At 38.8% G+C, this 13,991-nt stretch overlaps 1 protein-coding gene across 2 annotated transcripts in view; it reads right to left on the bottom strand.

Moving 5' to 3' along the window:
• Window positions 1–8: 8 nt before the first annotated feature.
• The window catches only part of TMEM200A (transmembrane protein 200A), a 134,794-nt gene continuing 120,811 nt past the window's right edge, over window positions 9–13,991 (bottom strand). For both annotated transcript variants that reach the window (XM_043999315.1, XM_043999314.1), the window contains exon 2: window positions 9–3,171. In XM_043999315.1, coding sequence (XP_043855250.1) covers window positions 1,683–3,155 — 1,473 coding nt within the window. In that variant the 5' untranslated portion in view covers window positions 3,156–3,171 and the 3' untranslated portion in view covers window positions 9–1,682. The remainder of the gene's footprint in view (window positions 3,172–13,991) is intronic.

Raw genomic sequence — 13,991 nt, 5'->3', positions numbered from 1 at the left:
AAGTTTATTAAAAGCTTCATACCAAAATATTTAGCCCACTCTGTTACAATATATAGGCTCAATGTTCTAACAAGTAGTACCAGGCCTCAATCCACAGAGCAAATAATGCCCTGGATGCAAAGATCACCATATGGATTGGATCAAGCTGGAAACACAAATGTTTCTGTCTTCTGCTTTCGGAACACAACTGCAGTATACTGATGCTTTGAAATGTTTGGTTATCTGAGGGGAAAGCTATTAAAAAGAATTCCTGAGTATGTCAGTTCAGTAAATATTAAACAATACTGGAAAATAGGAAAATTTTTGGATGGACACATACATTTTAGTATTTATGTGCACAAAACTTAAAACTGCAACCATGAAAACCTGGTACTGCAAAAAAAAAAAAGTCTTTCGGGGTTTTCCCTTGAAAAAATGTATTTTTCAAGGCAATTTAGTAAGAGCTAAATGTTCTTGAATCATCAAACTAGAGATAGGCCAAAATGAAAAGAAATGGTGAGATTAGCTGATTACTTTCCCAACTGCAGGGATTTATAAAAGTATTGAGACCAAGCCTCAGGTTATTGATGTCGAGCTTTTGTTGTTATTTTTGTCATTGTTGTTGTCATTTGGAGGTGGGGTGGAGGGAAAGGTCAGGGATAGAGATAGTGAAAGGTAAAAATTTAAGGTGAGTAAGGAATGAAGCAGCTCTTAGCTAATGTTGTTTAGCACTCATTTTTCCAATTAACATGAAATAAATAAATATTATTTGGATTTGAATATTTGGGAATGGAATCATATCCAACAGAATATGAGCTCCTTTAAGGGAAGTGTTTTTTTTTTTTCATTTCTTTCTTTGTATCACTAACCCATTACTCATAGTAGGTGCTTGATAAAGGTTATCTAATTGAATGGGAAAACTTTGGGTCATTCATATTCTACATAATTTAGACAGTTTCCTTTTCTAAAGTGTCAGTCACCTGATCAAGTTTTGATTTTTCTCCATAAAGCTACAACAATTTCAGAGCTGTGGCACTATAATACATGATGTTCTGAAATTACAATCCTAAAATATAATGGATGTTGAAAGGTTATCACATATAACCTAGAGAAGAGTTCACAATACCGGTATCTGACTGAACCAACTACAATGAATTCACACACAAAACAAACAAAAAGAAGATATTTAATCTGATTTGTTTTTCCCCTAAACTCACCCAACCCTATGTGTTTTTTTGGAAAACAAAACCTTAGGTTACACAGTCAGCATATACATTTAAAAGTATATTTAGTCTTTGGCCTGGGTTTGGCATTTCTAGTCCAGACTTTAGTGACTTTTTTTTTTTTTCTAGACTGGAAGCATCGTTCTGGGAATGTAGCAACCAAGGGGAGGAAATGAAACCTGAAGCAGACGCACTTTTATTTGGATGCAGGTCTCTGACTCACTGTAACCAAAGAGATCATGCTCATATAGGAACATAAAAAATACTGTGTGTGATGATAAAGTACAATATTGCAGCTGTATGTCACTAGGTCATAAAACTGTCTCCCCCATAGAAATAAGGAACCAATTCTATTATGCCATAGCCATTTGGTTAAAGAGGCTTGTATGCGTTGCTTTAACAAACACTTATGAAAACTGTTTTAAAATAAGTTGCCTTGTAAAAGATTGTGTGTGTGTGTGTGTGTGTGTGTTTTAACATTTAAAATCTTGTTTCTGAAGTTCCCCTCTTTAGGTTGTTACTCAAAAATTCATCATGTTCAAAACTCAAATTATTATGAGATCTGGAGATCATTAGAAGCTTCTCCTTATTTGTAAAGTCTTTCTTGATTGAGGCTTGGGGTACAAGCAACCTATCCATTGGGTCCTCTTTGTTCTCCAGTTTCATGTACCCCTTGCTGTTACTCCGATCCAACCGGGGCCAACTTGGGTGTTTTCGTTGTTCAGCCTGGACAGTCAAGGTGGAGGGACCTCGGTCCAAGTCTAAGGATTTTGAGTGTGAAGACAACAGATGCAGGGATGTGTTGGATCCAAATTGTTTCCTAGCAGCCCCAGGTGACAAAAGCTGTCCAGTTCTCGGTCCAAGAGCCACAGAAGATTTGTACTGGTTTGAAAGAGATTCCCCAGCAGAATCATTCCGTGGCAACCCTAAACTGGCTCGCTGGTAGGATTCATTGATATTGGTTAAAGGAACAGCCAGTGAATCCATGGATAAATTCCGAGACCTGCGCTTGATAGTCTCAGAGTCCTCAGTGATGTTGTCTATGCTAGGCTCATCAATGACGCAATTATTAAGCTTGATCACAGGCAATGTAAAAGCACTGATGGATGAGGATACGATGGACTTTGTTTCACATTTTTTTATGCTACTGTTCTTATCATCACCTGTCTTGTTATGGGGTGGATAGAGGCCAAAGACAGAGACAGAGCTATCAGAAAACAAAGGGGGCACAAGGTGACTACCACTCTTGCTCTCACTGAGCCTAAGTTCATCTTCTTCAGCAGAGCTATCCATTCGAAAACTCCTAAAACCTGAGAAGGAGGCAAGTGTATTTGCTGCTAATCTAGAGGCACAGGAGTTACCATTCTGCTTTACTTCAGTTTCTCCCATTAAGCCAGTGTAGACACCATTCATCAACTTTTGCTCCTTGATTCTTAGGGTATGGATATCTATGACAGTGGAGTAGATGTCTCGCATGTGAATGATCTTGGTTTCCTTGTCACGGTTTTCATGTAGAATGGCATTAGCACATATGAAAATAAAAATCCCTATGCCCATCGTAAAGGGGCCAAGCATTTTCATCTTATCAGAGTGTAAATGCTGCTCAAAGAAGCGAACCATGATACCAGCTTGGTTTCTGATCACTTGGGTTTGGTTGGTTGACAGCCTGGTCTCAGCATCTATAAAATGTTCTTTTTGGGGCCAATATCCAAGGACTGCCATTGCTATCCCTACAATTGAGATCAACACTCCTAAAATAAGGAAAAATCCGGATGGAGAGTAAAGTCGGATTTTGCCCCGAACAACCACGACATCAGCCCTAGGCCGGCGTCTAACCGGTTTCTTCTCTTGATCAGCAGGTGATGGGCTGAGGTTGACATGATGCTGAGATCTAGCAGAGTCTTGCCTCTTTAAGGCTGCCAGGCCTGTTATGACGCCACCAGTTGCTATCATAGTTCTGTATTCTGGCCTAAAAGGAAGAAAAGAATAAAGACATAAATAATTCCTTAGTGTATACCCATCAATTATTTAACTCTTAACTGAAAAAAGCATGATTGTAAGATTCTTGACATTCAACTGTCTTTTCAAAGACAATCATCTTTAAATGCATATGCAGTTGATTTTAAGTATGTAGAAACAAATACTTTTCTGGAATTAAAAAACCAAACAAACAAGCTCACACAAACCTAGAATATTAGAATTTGAAGAGATAGGAGAAGTTATCTAGTTTAATAATATGTTAATGCCAACAATAAAGGCTGACATTTGTATGACATTTCAAGTGCTTCATATACATTCTCTAATTTAGGAAACCGAGCCCAGGAGATCTAAATGACTTACCCAAAGTCATGTAGCTATTAAGTAGTGGACTTAGGGCTGGATCTCAGATCTTCTGACTCTGTTTTTTGTTCTTTTCACTAGTATGCATCACTCAATTAATTTGTGAAGTTTGGAGACACACATTATATATAAATACGTTATGAGACTGTTAAACATTCACTTTAAATGGGTCTTTTAGCATTTAGGACTTTAAAAAAAAATCTCTTTCTACCTGATGGTTTATCAAATTTAAAATGTCATAACTAAAATCATCCAACATGTGTACACTCATGGACACACACAATTCAGTCAACAGTTATTAAAGGCCAACCAAGGGTTAGGCACTGTACTAAGGACTAGGAATACAAAAAGAAGCAAAAGACAATCCCTGCCCTCAAAGAGCTTACAATATAACACACACACACACACACACACACACACACACGTACACCACACATAAACACACAAGTATACCTTTAATTTGTAACGATTGGAATAACGCCACCTGCTGGATACTTACTGTAGAGGAGTTCTGCCCATGAAGGGAACGTCTTTGAGGGCAAGACCAGGAGTCAGGAAGTGACGCGGACTAGTGGGAGGAGGAAGGAAGAGACTGGCGCTCAGTCTCGGGCTCTGGCTTTTGGACTCTGGCGGACAGCGGAGCTAGAAATGTGCTCTCCCTTTAATAGATAGGAATCTAGGCCTTTCTTTCTCTTTACCAAATTCTTATTCTCCTTAATAAATGCTTAAAAGCCTAACTCTTGCTAAAGCTTATAATTTATTGGCGACCACTCATTAAATAGTTTAGACAGTTTAGCTAGAATTTTAACCCTTAACAGATGGCTGACCACGAAGAGGAAAGCTAAACCTGTCTTCTGATCTTCTGGTTGGGTAAGAAATTTCCCCTCCCTCTCCCTTTAACTGCTAAGTACTGGTGTACTGGCTGTGTTTTCCTTTAAATTTTTTCGAATGGACCTTTTAAACTCCCTAATTATCCTATTTTTGATTTTAGTCTGTTTAACCAGACAAATGGGAGATAAGATCATGTTAATGCTTTGTTTTTGTGGATTTTCTATTTTTCTTTTTCTTTTTGTTAAAAGAGCCAGCAACTTACTCACACAAGGAAATATCTCTCCCTCTCCCAACCATGCTTTTTCTGAGAAGCCTGAAGAGATTCCCGCAGCTTTTCCCAGTTCTAACAGTAATTGTTGCTTTAATTTTGCATGCCTGGAGGCAATGACCCACCCTCTAGAAGCTTTTAATCCCCTAGCACCTGGAGGCAAAGTGGGGGAAGAGGAATCCAGGCCTGAGTTCAAAATCAAGTCTGATTCAAATTGCTCTGGTCCCTCCCCTCCTCTCCAGACCCCACCCTCTACTCCTCACATGGCCAAGCCCATTGCTTCCCCTGCCTGGGAAGTCCAGAGATCTGATGCGCATGCTCAACTTTTTCTACCTGCATTTGCAGCTTCAGGCTCAGTCCTTCCCCGGCCTGGCTGTGCTTCTGAGACAACCTTAGAAAACCCTTTAAATTCCAGATATGCTCGATTTGTTCATAATTTTGCTAACCTGCTTTTGTCTTTAATTAGTAATCTTATAAAGCATTTGTATGGTGAAAAGACTGACAGACAATATAGAGGGGTTAAAGAAGAAAAACTTAAGCTGAATAAGAATGACAATCATCAACATAGTTCAAGACTCTGCTTTTGCCATGGAAGGGTATATATTTTACAGAAATGTAGAAGTAAGCAGCAAGGTATTGATATGAGTATTGGGGATTTTAGATATCGGAATCAAGAGTGTTCTGAATTCACTCAGATTATTAACAGTATCAGTTCAGAGGTTACATAGGATTTCTATGCTATTACATATACATTTTGAAATTAATGGTATGGGTTTATTTTCATAGAGATTTTCATGCTTTTGAGGTTGTGTTTTATACTTAGTTTTTAAAACAAGGAGAATATTTGTAAAAGTTTTTTATAGTCATGTGATCAAGTTTATATTTTATAATACTCTTATTAAGTTCATATTCATTTATATTTCCTTAGTTTGAATTTCATTGTCTTTTATTGTTCCATGTGTATTTTCTTCTATTCATTTATCTATCTAATTTTGAAACATTGCAAGATGGTTTTGTTTTTATTATACAATGTTAATTCTAGGAGTATTGTGCTCCCATATTCTGAGTTGTTTGTTTTTGTTATTTTTTCTCAACTGATTATTTGATCAAACTCTTTGAAGCATTTCCCTGGCAAATTGGTTGCCATGGCAAGTGTAAAGAAGTATTATTTTTGATAAGCATATTCAAAAAAAAAAAAAGAGGGGAACATTTGTAAAAGTTTTCTTTTTTCAAAAAAAAAAGTTTTCTTTGAGATTCTGTTGTGCTTTAACTTGTATTTAAATATGTTCAGATTTTTCACAAAAGTAATTGTATACTAAGTAAAAAAAAAATGGGTATTATTTGAAATTGTTGCGTAATTATATATTGTGTTCTGAGTCAAGATGTATTCACATTTTTTGCAATCATTTATTATCCTCAATTTTAAATCCATATGAGACTTGGATTATGGGAACTTATCATTTAAGACATTAATTGCCTTTATTCTGAGTTATCAGATGCCAGTTGGCCAAGATGCCATCCAATCACAAGAGGAATACATGCAAGAGCAGACACTGAACTGTCACATGAGGGGAGACATGCATGAAGTCAAGGTATGGCCGAGGGAACGGCTTTTGACAAATGTTGAGGTTGGATTCTCTTGGTTTAATATTTTATTCTCTTTTTCCCCACAATATTGTACAGATGGCTGGAAGTATTCATCCCACCCATCTCACTTCTACACCTGGCTTCTATGCTCCCTCCTATATGCCTGATGCCATGGACATCTCAATCCCATGCATCTGATTAAGTCTGACTCAGTTTCTTCCAATATGCTCGGTGGCTTAGACATATATTCCATCCACCTATTTTAAGCCTGGCATACTGTATGGGCAGTACATATTGCTCAAGTGTGGGAATGCTCATATCCCATCATTTCTCTGTTCTTTTATGGTAACCCCCATAATTATCTCAGGTGTCATGATAAATACAGTGTTGAATTTGGCCTTGACACCTGTTACCAATTATATTAGATTTTTTAATTTCTCATAATGGCATGAGGATAATTAGGCAGATGATGCAAAAAGTGATGAAACAAAGATAAAAAATTATTTTTAATAATTAATATCGCAGCAATTGTCTTCTCAATTACCCTCCATAAGGGGGGGACTATAGTAATATTATAATTTTAAAGAATGGTTCAATTTTTGTTTTATTATATGTTTCATGTGTAACAACTAAGATTCTGAATTCCCTTAGACATGTTTTTGAGAACTTTCATTGTTTGATTTGATTATTGACAAAGCTATTTTAAAGTTGTGTTAAGCTCAATTTTGTAGGAAATTTCCTGGCTGATTACCAGCATCCACACATCAACCCCTGAAAAGACTTCCATTCCACGACTACACCTAGAGGACATCTGAGAAAAGACTTTCAGAGACTTTAAATGAACAGTTTTGATTTGTTGTTTTTGTTTTTTTTTTTCTCTTTCTGTTATAATATACACCATCTGTAACATGTATTCTCTGCAGAGGCCCTCCCTTTGCAAGACTAATGTCAAAGCGTCGGTTCATGAGGACAAAAAAAAAAATCGCCCCTCTGGACAAAACTTTCCTCTCTTCCTTTTCTATATTGTCGTTCACATATTATTAGTTAGCAATAGTTATTATATTCTTTTTACTGTTCCGTCAAGGAAACATTTTGTTTCTTGAGGAACAACAGGGGGGACTGTAACGATTGGAATAACGCCACCTGCTGGATACTTACTGTAGAGGAGTTCTGCCCATGAAGGGAACGTCTTTGAGGGCAAGACCAGGAGTCAGGAAGTGACGCGGACTAGTGGGAGGAGGAAGGAAGAGACTGGCGCTCAGTCTCGGGCTCTGGCTTTTGGACTCTGGCGGACAGCGGAGCTAGAAATGTGCTCTCCCTTTAATAGATAGGAATCTAGGCCTTTCTTTCTCTTTACCAAATTCTTATTCTCCTTAATAAATGCTTAAAAGCCTAACTCTTGCTAAAGCTTATAATTTATTGGCGACCACTCATTAAATAGTTTAGACAGTTTAGCTAGAATTTTAACCCTTAACAAATTAGATTACCAGAGATATACTTCATTCTAGTGTTACAAATAAAATGTCTTCCTAAATTTCCCAAAATACATCATTTATTCCATATTTATAGTAACTTCCAAGACAGATGGAAGATGTGAAAGCACGTGGGTTGTTTCATTAAATGATCTTATGATTTTATTTATCTCCTTTATTATGCTACTCAGCTGCTACCACTTTTACATAGAAAAATGATCCTCCTTTCCTGGGGAATAAAATTACAATATTGAAGCTATGGGAGAAGGTTTACATAAGTGAAATATAATGGGAAACCAAAATTATTTTCCCAATAATTAAGACCCGCAAGCAATCCTACTATCAAGGACACAGAGTTTGTGAAGAAGAATTTAATTATCTACTAGGTTCATATTGATCTCATATACTGGATAATTTAAAATATTTCTACCCTGTTTATGTGGATATAACCTTAGGTGCTAATTAGTGTGTAAGAACTTACCAGTGCCTCTTCTGACTAGTATATACCACCACAATCAAGAACAATGTGTGGATCTTTTTTAAAAAATTACAATTTGAGATTTCTTTTTAAAAATGTATTTCCAGGGAAGTTTTTTTTTTTCTGAAATTTTCTATCCTTTATCTCTTCTTTGTCCATGTGGTAAAAATGGCCAAAAGAATTAGTCATAAAGATATAGGATATTGATGCTAAAAGGGTCTTTATGACTTATGTGAAGTGATGTATAGTGAAGTGAGCAAAACCAGAAGAACCTTCTACATGGTGACATCAATATTATTTGATGAAGAATTGTGAATGACTTAACTATTCTCAGCAGGACAATGATCCAAGTCAATCTCAATGGACTAATGATAAAGCATACTAGCCACCTTCAAGGAAAGAAATTATATTGGTTGAACACAGACTGATGTGTGCTATTATTTACTCTTTAATTTTTTTCTTGTATTCAAGTTTTCTTATATAAAATGATTAATATGGAAATGTCTTGTGTGATTGCACATGTAGAACCTATATCTGATTGTTTGCCACCTCAGGGAGAAAGGAGGGGAGGAGGGAAGGAGGGTTAGAATTTGGAACCCAGTGCTTTAAATAAAAATGTTTATTATTAAAATAAATGAATGAATGAATAGGCAGGCAGAGAGATAGATAATTAAATAAAGGGGTCTTTATTTCAGTCATATCATTAACAGATGAAGACACTGAAGTTCAGAGAGGGGAAGCAACTTGTCCAAAGGCACACAGCATTCTTTTGGCAGGAGTGTGGTTTGTTAATTTCCCGAAATTCCCCAACAAGCTCTCTCTTGTAAAAATGGCTACTTGGCTCAATTATGAGGAGTCTCAATTCACTGCATATCACCTACAGATTTTGTAGCATGTCATTTTGACCAGACCTTTGATGTCATTGATGTAGGGAACACCCTCTCTCCAATGTAGAATGGCACCTGCTCAGTAGCTTCCTGCCTGTCTTTAGAGAGTTGCCTGGTGGTACTAAGAGTTCTGTATGCAATCATCTTTTTTTAATTGTACCATGCTATAAAAATGCTTATTTTATTTTATAAATTAAAAATGAAATTAATTTAATTTAAAAAAAATTAGAGACTTATACAGGATCCAAGGGTCAGTGTGTGTATGTATAAGAGGGTAGAGAAGGAAAAAGGGAGAGGTGGAGGGGGAGAGACAAACAGACAGACAGACAGAAACAGAGACAGATACAGAGGGAGAGAAAGAGAAAGACAGAGAGAGAGAGAGAGAGAGAGAGAGAGAGAGAGAGAGAGAGAGAGAGAGAGAGAGAGAGAGAGAGCAAGCGCTAGCTCCTCTGGTGTAGGATTTGTGGCTCCCTCCTTTTTCCCCCCTTTTCCCCTCTTTTCATCCCCAGTGCGATTACAGTGCTTGGCATGTAGTAGATACTTAATAACTGCTTGTTGTTTGATTGGTTGTTATGTCAGAAGTGAGATTTGAACCTAAATCTTTCTGAAACTAAGACCTGCTCTCTTTCTCCATTGCCCCCATGCTGTCATATACATATAATCTGCTGCATAGATATTTTACTCATACAAGCGCATATACATACATGCATAGGAATTGTGTGCATGATCTTAAAATACACAATACATGAAATTTAATCTGTAAAAGTTAACCCTGAGGGAGAGAGCCTTAATTTCCCTGTAACACTTCTATTTAGAGGGAGCAAAGTCTAATGGGTGAAGTTGCTTGCCTTGGAATTCAGGTTGGATGGAATAAGTACCCCCTCTGACACTCAGGGGCTGTCAGCCTTTGGCCAGTTTATTTAATGTCTGAACAGCAGCTTTCTTATCTTTAAAATGGAGATTGATACCTATGCTATCCACTTCATGGGGTTGCATGGCTTCAGAGGCAATATGGCAGAGGTAGTAGATTGAGTACTAGACTTGAAGGGAAGACCTGGGTTCAAAAACCTCTTCAAACACTTGCTAGCTCTGTGATTCTCAGCAAGGCACTTGATGTTCTTGATCTTAGGCCCCTCAATCTGCAAAATGAAGGGGTTGGATTTAATTGGTTCTTTGACCTTCTAAATCTATGATCCTATAAATATGGTTTGCAAATTAAATGCTTTATAAATAAATGAGCTATGACAGCTACTACTATCAGTAAAAATAAAGTGGTCTAATCTCAAGTTTTGCTGTTGGAAATATGATCATCAGAAGTAGAAAGAAGAGTAGGTATTCAAGTCTTACTAGCTGTGTGACCATGGGTAAATCATTAAATCACTCAATGGTCCCAAACAATTCTAGAAGACAATAAATTGCAAAGTGCAGCTAGGTAGTGCAGTGGATAGAGTGCCAGGCCTGGAGTTAGGAAAGCCTTAGTTCAATCCCAGCCTCAGTCACTTAATAGCTGTGTGATCCTGGGCAAGTCACTTAACTCTATTTTACTCAGTTTCCTGATCTGTAAAATAAGCTGGAGAAAGAAATGGCAAAACACTGCCAAAATCTCTGCCAAGAAAACCCCAAACAGCATCATGTAGAGTCAGATATGACTGAACAACTCAAGGTTACAAAAATGTCTCACTGTGATGTGGAAAGGACCCTGAGCTCTTGGAGACAATGCTGGTATAGAGGGTGAAAGTTCCAGCATAGTCAAAGTAGAAATATTTCAATTAGAGCAGCAACTCACAGAATGTTTTCAAAGTTGTGAAGGGGATCATGACCTCTGTTGAAGGCTAAAGTGTTTACATAGTACCTTAAGTTTTTCCAACTGTGTTATATAAGTAATCTCATTTTATCTTCATGGTAGTCCTGGGAGGTGGGTGCCATTATTACCCCCATTTTACATATTAGGAAACTGATCCTCAGAAAAGTGAACTGATTTGCCCAGGCTATATAACTTGTAAGTATCTGACAGAGAATTCTAACTTAGTTCTTCCTGACAACAACACTTTAACTACTGTGCCACCACTGTTGGTAGTGGCAGTGCCCCAGTAATGAAAATAAAGATCCCCTGATGTACTGAATGAGAAGAAATAATATTAGAGGAACAAGGAGACAGAGAACACTCTGTTTTGACAAATGGGATCATAGAGTCTGAAGATTATTAAATATTAGGTAGGATGATGTCAAATATGATAGAAAAGATCAAATATCGATCTTAATCTAACTTTTAACTTTTGTACATTTATTTCAAAATTACTGTATGTTGAGTAAGAGAAAATAATGCAATTCTACATTCATGCTGTAGACCTTTTACTGAAGGCATGAGGGCTTAGCTTGGGGCCAGGAATCATTCAGGGGAAGCAGATGGACCCAGCTGGGGCTCTTGCTGGGTCATTTATTCTGCTCCCATGCCCTGAGATCAAGACATCGAGGGTCTCAGCCAGGCTGTCAGGACCCATCAACATTCAGCTGGCAGACAGATGGAGGTGGGGCAGTGGAGCCTGGATAGGACAAGGGAGAGAGGGGGAGGAAAAAGAGAGATTGGAAGAAGTAACTAGGAAGAAGAGGGGGAAAGGAAATAAAAATGAAAGTGAGGGAAAGAAAAAAAGGAGAAAATAGATAGAAATAGCCCCATCTTCCATTATCCTCATGCATACTCATCCATTGAAGTCCTATGCAGTGTTCAAGGCCAGGCACAAATACCACCTGTACCGGGCACTTTTCTTTGTTCTTTTTTTTTGGCAGGGCAATGAGGGTTAAGTGACTTGCCCAAGGTCACACAGCTAGTAAGTGTCAAGTTTCTGAGGCCAGATTGGAACTCAGGTCCTCCGGAATCCAGGGCCAGTGCTTTATTCACTGCGCCACCTAGCTGTCCCCAAATGAAATCTTTCTCTTTTTGTTTTGTTTTGGCTTTTTTTTTTTTTTTTTTTGCAGGGCAATGAGGGTTATGTGACTTGCCCAGGGTCACACAGCTACTAAGTGTCAAGTGTCTGAGGTTGGATTTGAACTTGGGTCCTCCTGAATCCAGGGCCAGTGCTTTATCCACTGCACCACCTAGCTGCCCCCCAACTAGGCACTTTTCCAAAGTCTCTTTTCGCTTTGGTTATTGTAATAGCTTACTTGTTGATTTGCTTCCCTGTCTCTTCCTACTTCAATCCATTCTCCCTTTAGCCACCAAAGTGATTTTCCTAAAGCTGCACCCTCCTCCAATAAACTCCAGGGGCTTTTTATCACCTACAGAATCAAATACAACATGCTCTGGCATTCAAAGTATTTCATAACTTAGCCTCACTCTACTTATTTTTCCAATCTTTGGACAGCTTAACTCCTGCCTCTCTTCCCTCCCACATCCATGTACTCCTTGATCCAGTGACACTAACCCTCCTTGCTGTTCCTCAAACAAGACTCTCCATTTCCCTCATTTTCTCTGGTTGTCCCCCATGCCTAGAATGTTTTCCTTCTTCATCTCCACCTTCTGGCTTCCTTGGTTTTCAAGTCTCTGCTGAAATCCCATATTATCCAAAAGGTATTTCCCAATCCCCCTTAATCACAGTGTCTTCCCTCTGCTGATTATTTTCTATTTATCTTGCATACAGCTTATTTGTACATATTTGTTTGCATTGTGGAAATTTATTTTGATTTGGGGACCCTACCTTTGGGCTGAGATTAGAAAGCCTTAGGCCCTCAGGGTCTCCTCTGTGTGGGAGGTGCTGGTGCCCCTCCCCCTCTGCTTCAGCTGAGCCAAAAAGCCCCGTGGACTGTACAAGATGCCAGGTCAGACAGCTGGGGGGAGGGAGCCCCAACTCCCTCCTCCCTGAGAGGATCTATCCAAGAGATCCCAGGCTCGTCCAGGCCAGGCTCTGTTGTAGCCCGTGCCGAGGTCCCAGGCACGCAGCAAGGGCACGGGCCCCTCTAGCCCTGGGTGTGGTACACACGGGAGGCTCAAGCGCCACCCTCCCACCAGCTGCAGCCCTGGTTGGCGGATTAGCTTGATGTGTATGGGGGTGCAAAAATCCCCGAGATTTGAGTAAAGAGAATTAAGATATACATAGACCTGGGAGTTAGCAGGAGGAGGCTGAAGGACAAGCTTTAGGAGGACTCCGGAGACTAGAGACAGCAGGGGTGCTGACGAGATGAACAGAGAAGAGAAGAACACTGGAGCACTAGGAGAATGGAAGGAGAGGTCGGTGAGAGAGAGACACAGGGGTTCATTGGTGGCAGTAAGGAGAGGAAAGTTAGAAGCAGGGGGACAGACAAAGTGAAAGGGGCTCAGAATTAGAATAAAGGAGTGGAGCAGTATGGTGGAACTTTATAAACAGCCCACATTAAATTAATAGCAGTCAGATAGCCAGTTAGTCCATAGTCCCAGATTAAGTACCCCACTCAGATTAGGCCCCCCCAAATTAGGCTAGTCATTTAAAATATTTCTACATTTGAATGGCGACCACGAACAGACTTATGGCTCAATTATAATTTTTCATAAGTCCAATTATATATTTTTTCAGACTAGATTAAATAGCTAATAATTTTTTTTTATAGCATGTTGTCTCCCCAGTGAGAGCTCTTTGAGGATGAGGACAGGTTTTTGCCTTTTTTCTAGGTGCAGCACAACGTCTGATTCCTAACAAGTGCTTAATAAATGCTGATTGACCTCCCCACCTGCTGGAAATCATCTAATCAAAATAGGCCTTTGTGCCTCATTTGTGTTCCATTCTACATTGTGCTCTTATACTCTACATTGATAGTATATTTCTGTATGAGTTATGCCTCCCTTCCTTCATCCCATGCCTCTACTAAATTGTAAATGCCATGAGGGCATGAAATGTGTCCCAATTATGTCTCCATGTGCTTTGCACTTATGTGCAAAGCTTGACCAACTATGCG

Source organism: Dromiciops gliroides, chromosome 4, assembly GCF_019393635.1.
Source record: "Dromiciops gliroides isolate mDroGli1 chromosome 4, mDroGli1.pri, whole genome shotgun sequence".
In the NCBI taxonomy this organism is placed as follows: domain Eukaryota; kingdom Metazoa; phylum Chordata; class Mammalia; order Microbiotheria; family Microbiotheriidae; genus Dromiciops; species Dromiciops gliroides.
The sequence above is the reverse complement of the archived record's forward strand: the minus strand, read 5'-3'. Positions and strand labels throughout refer to the sequence as shown.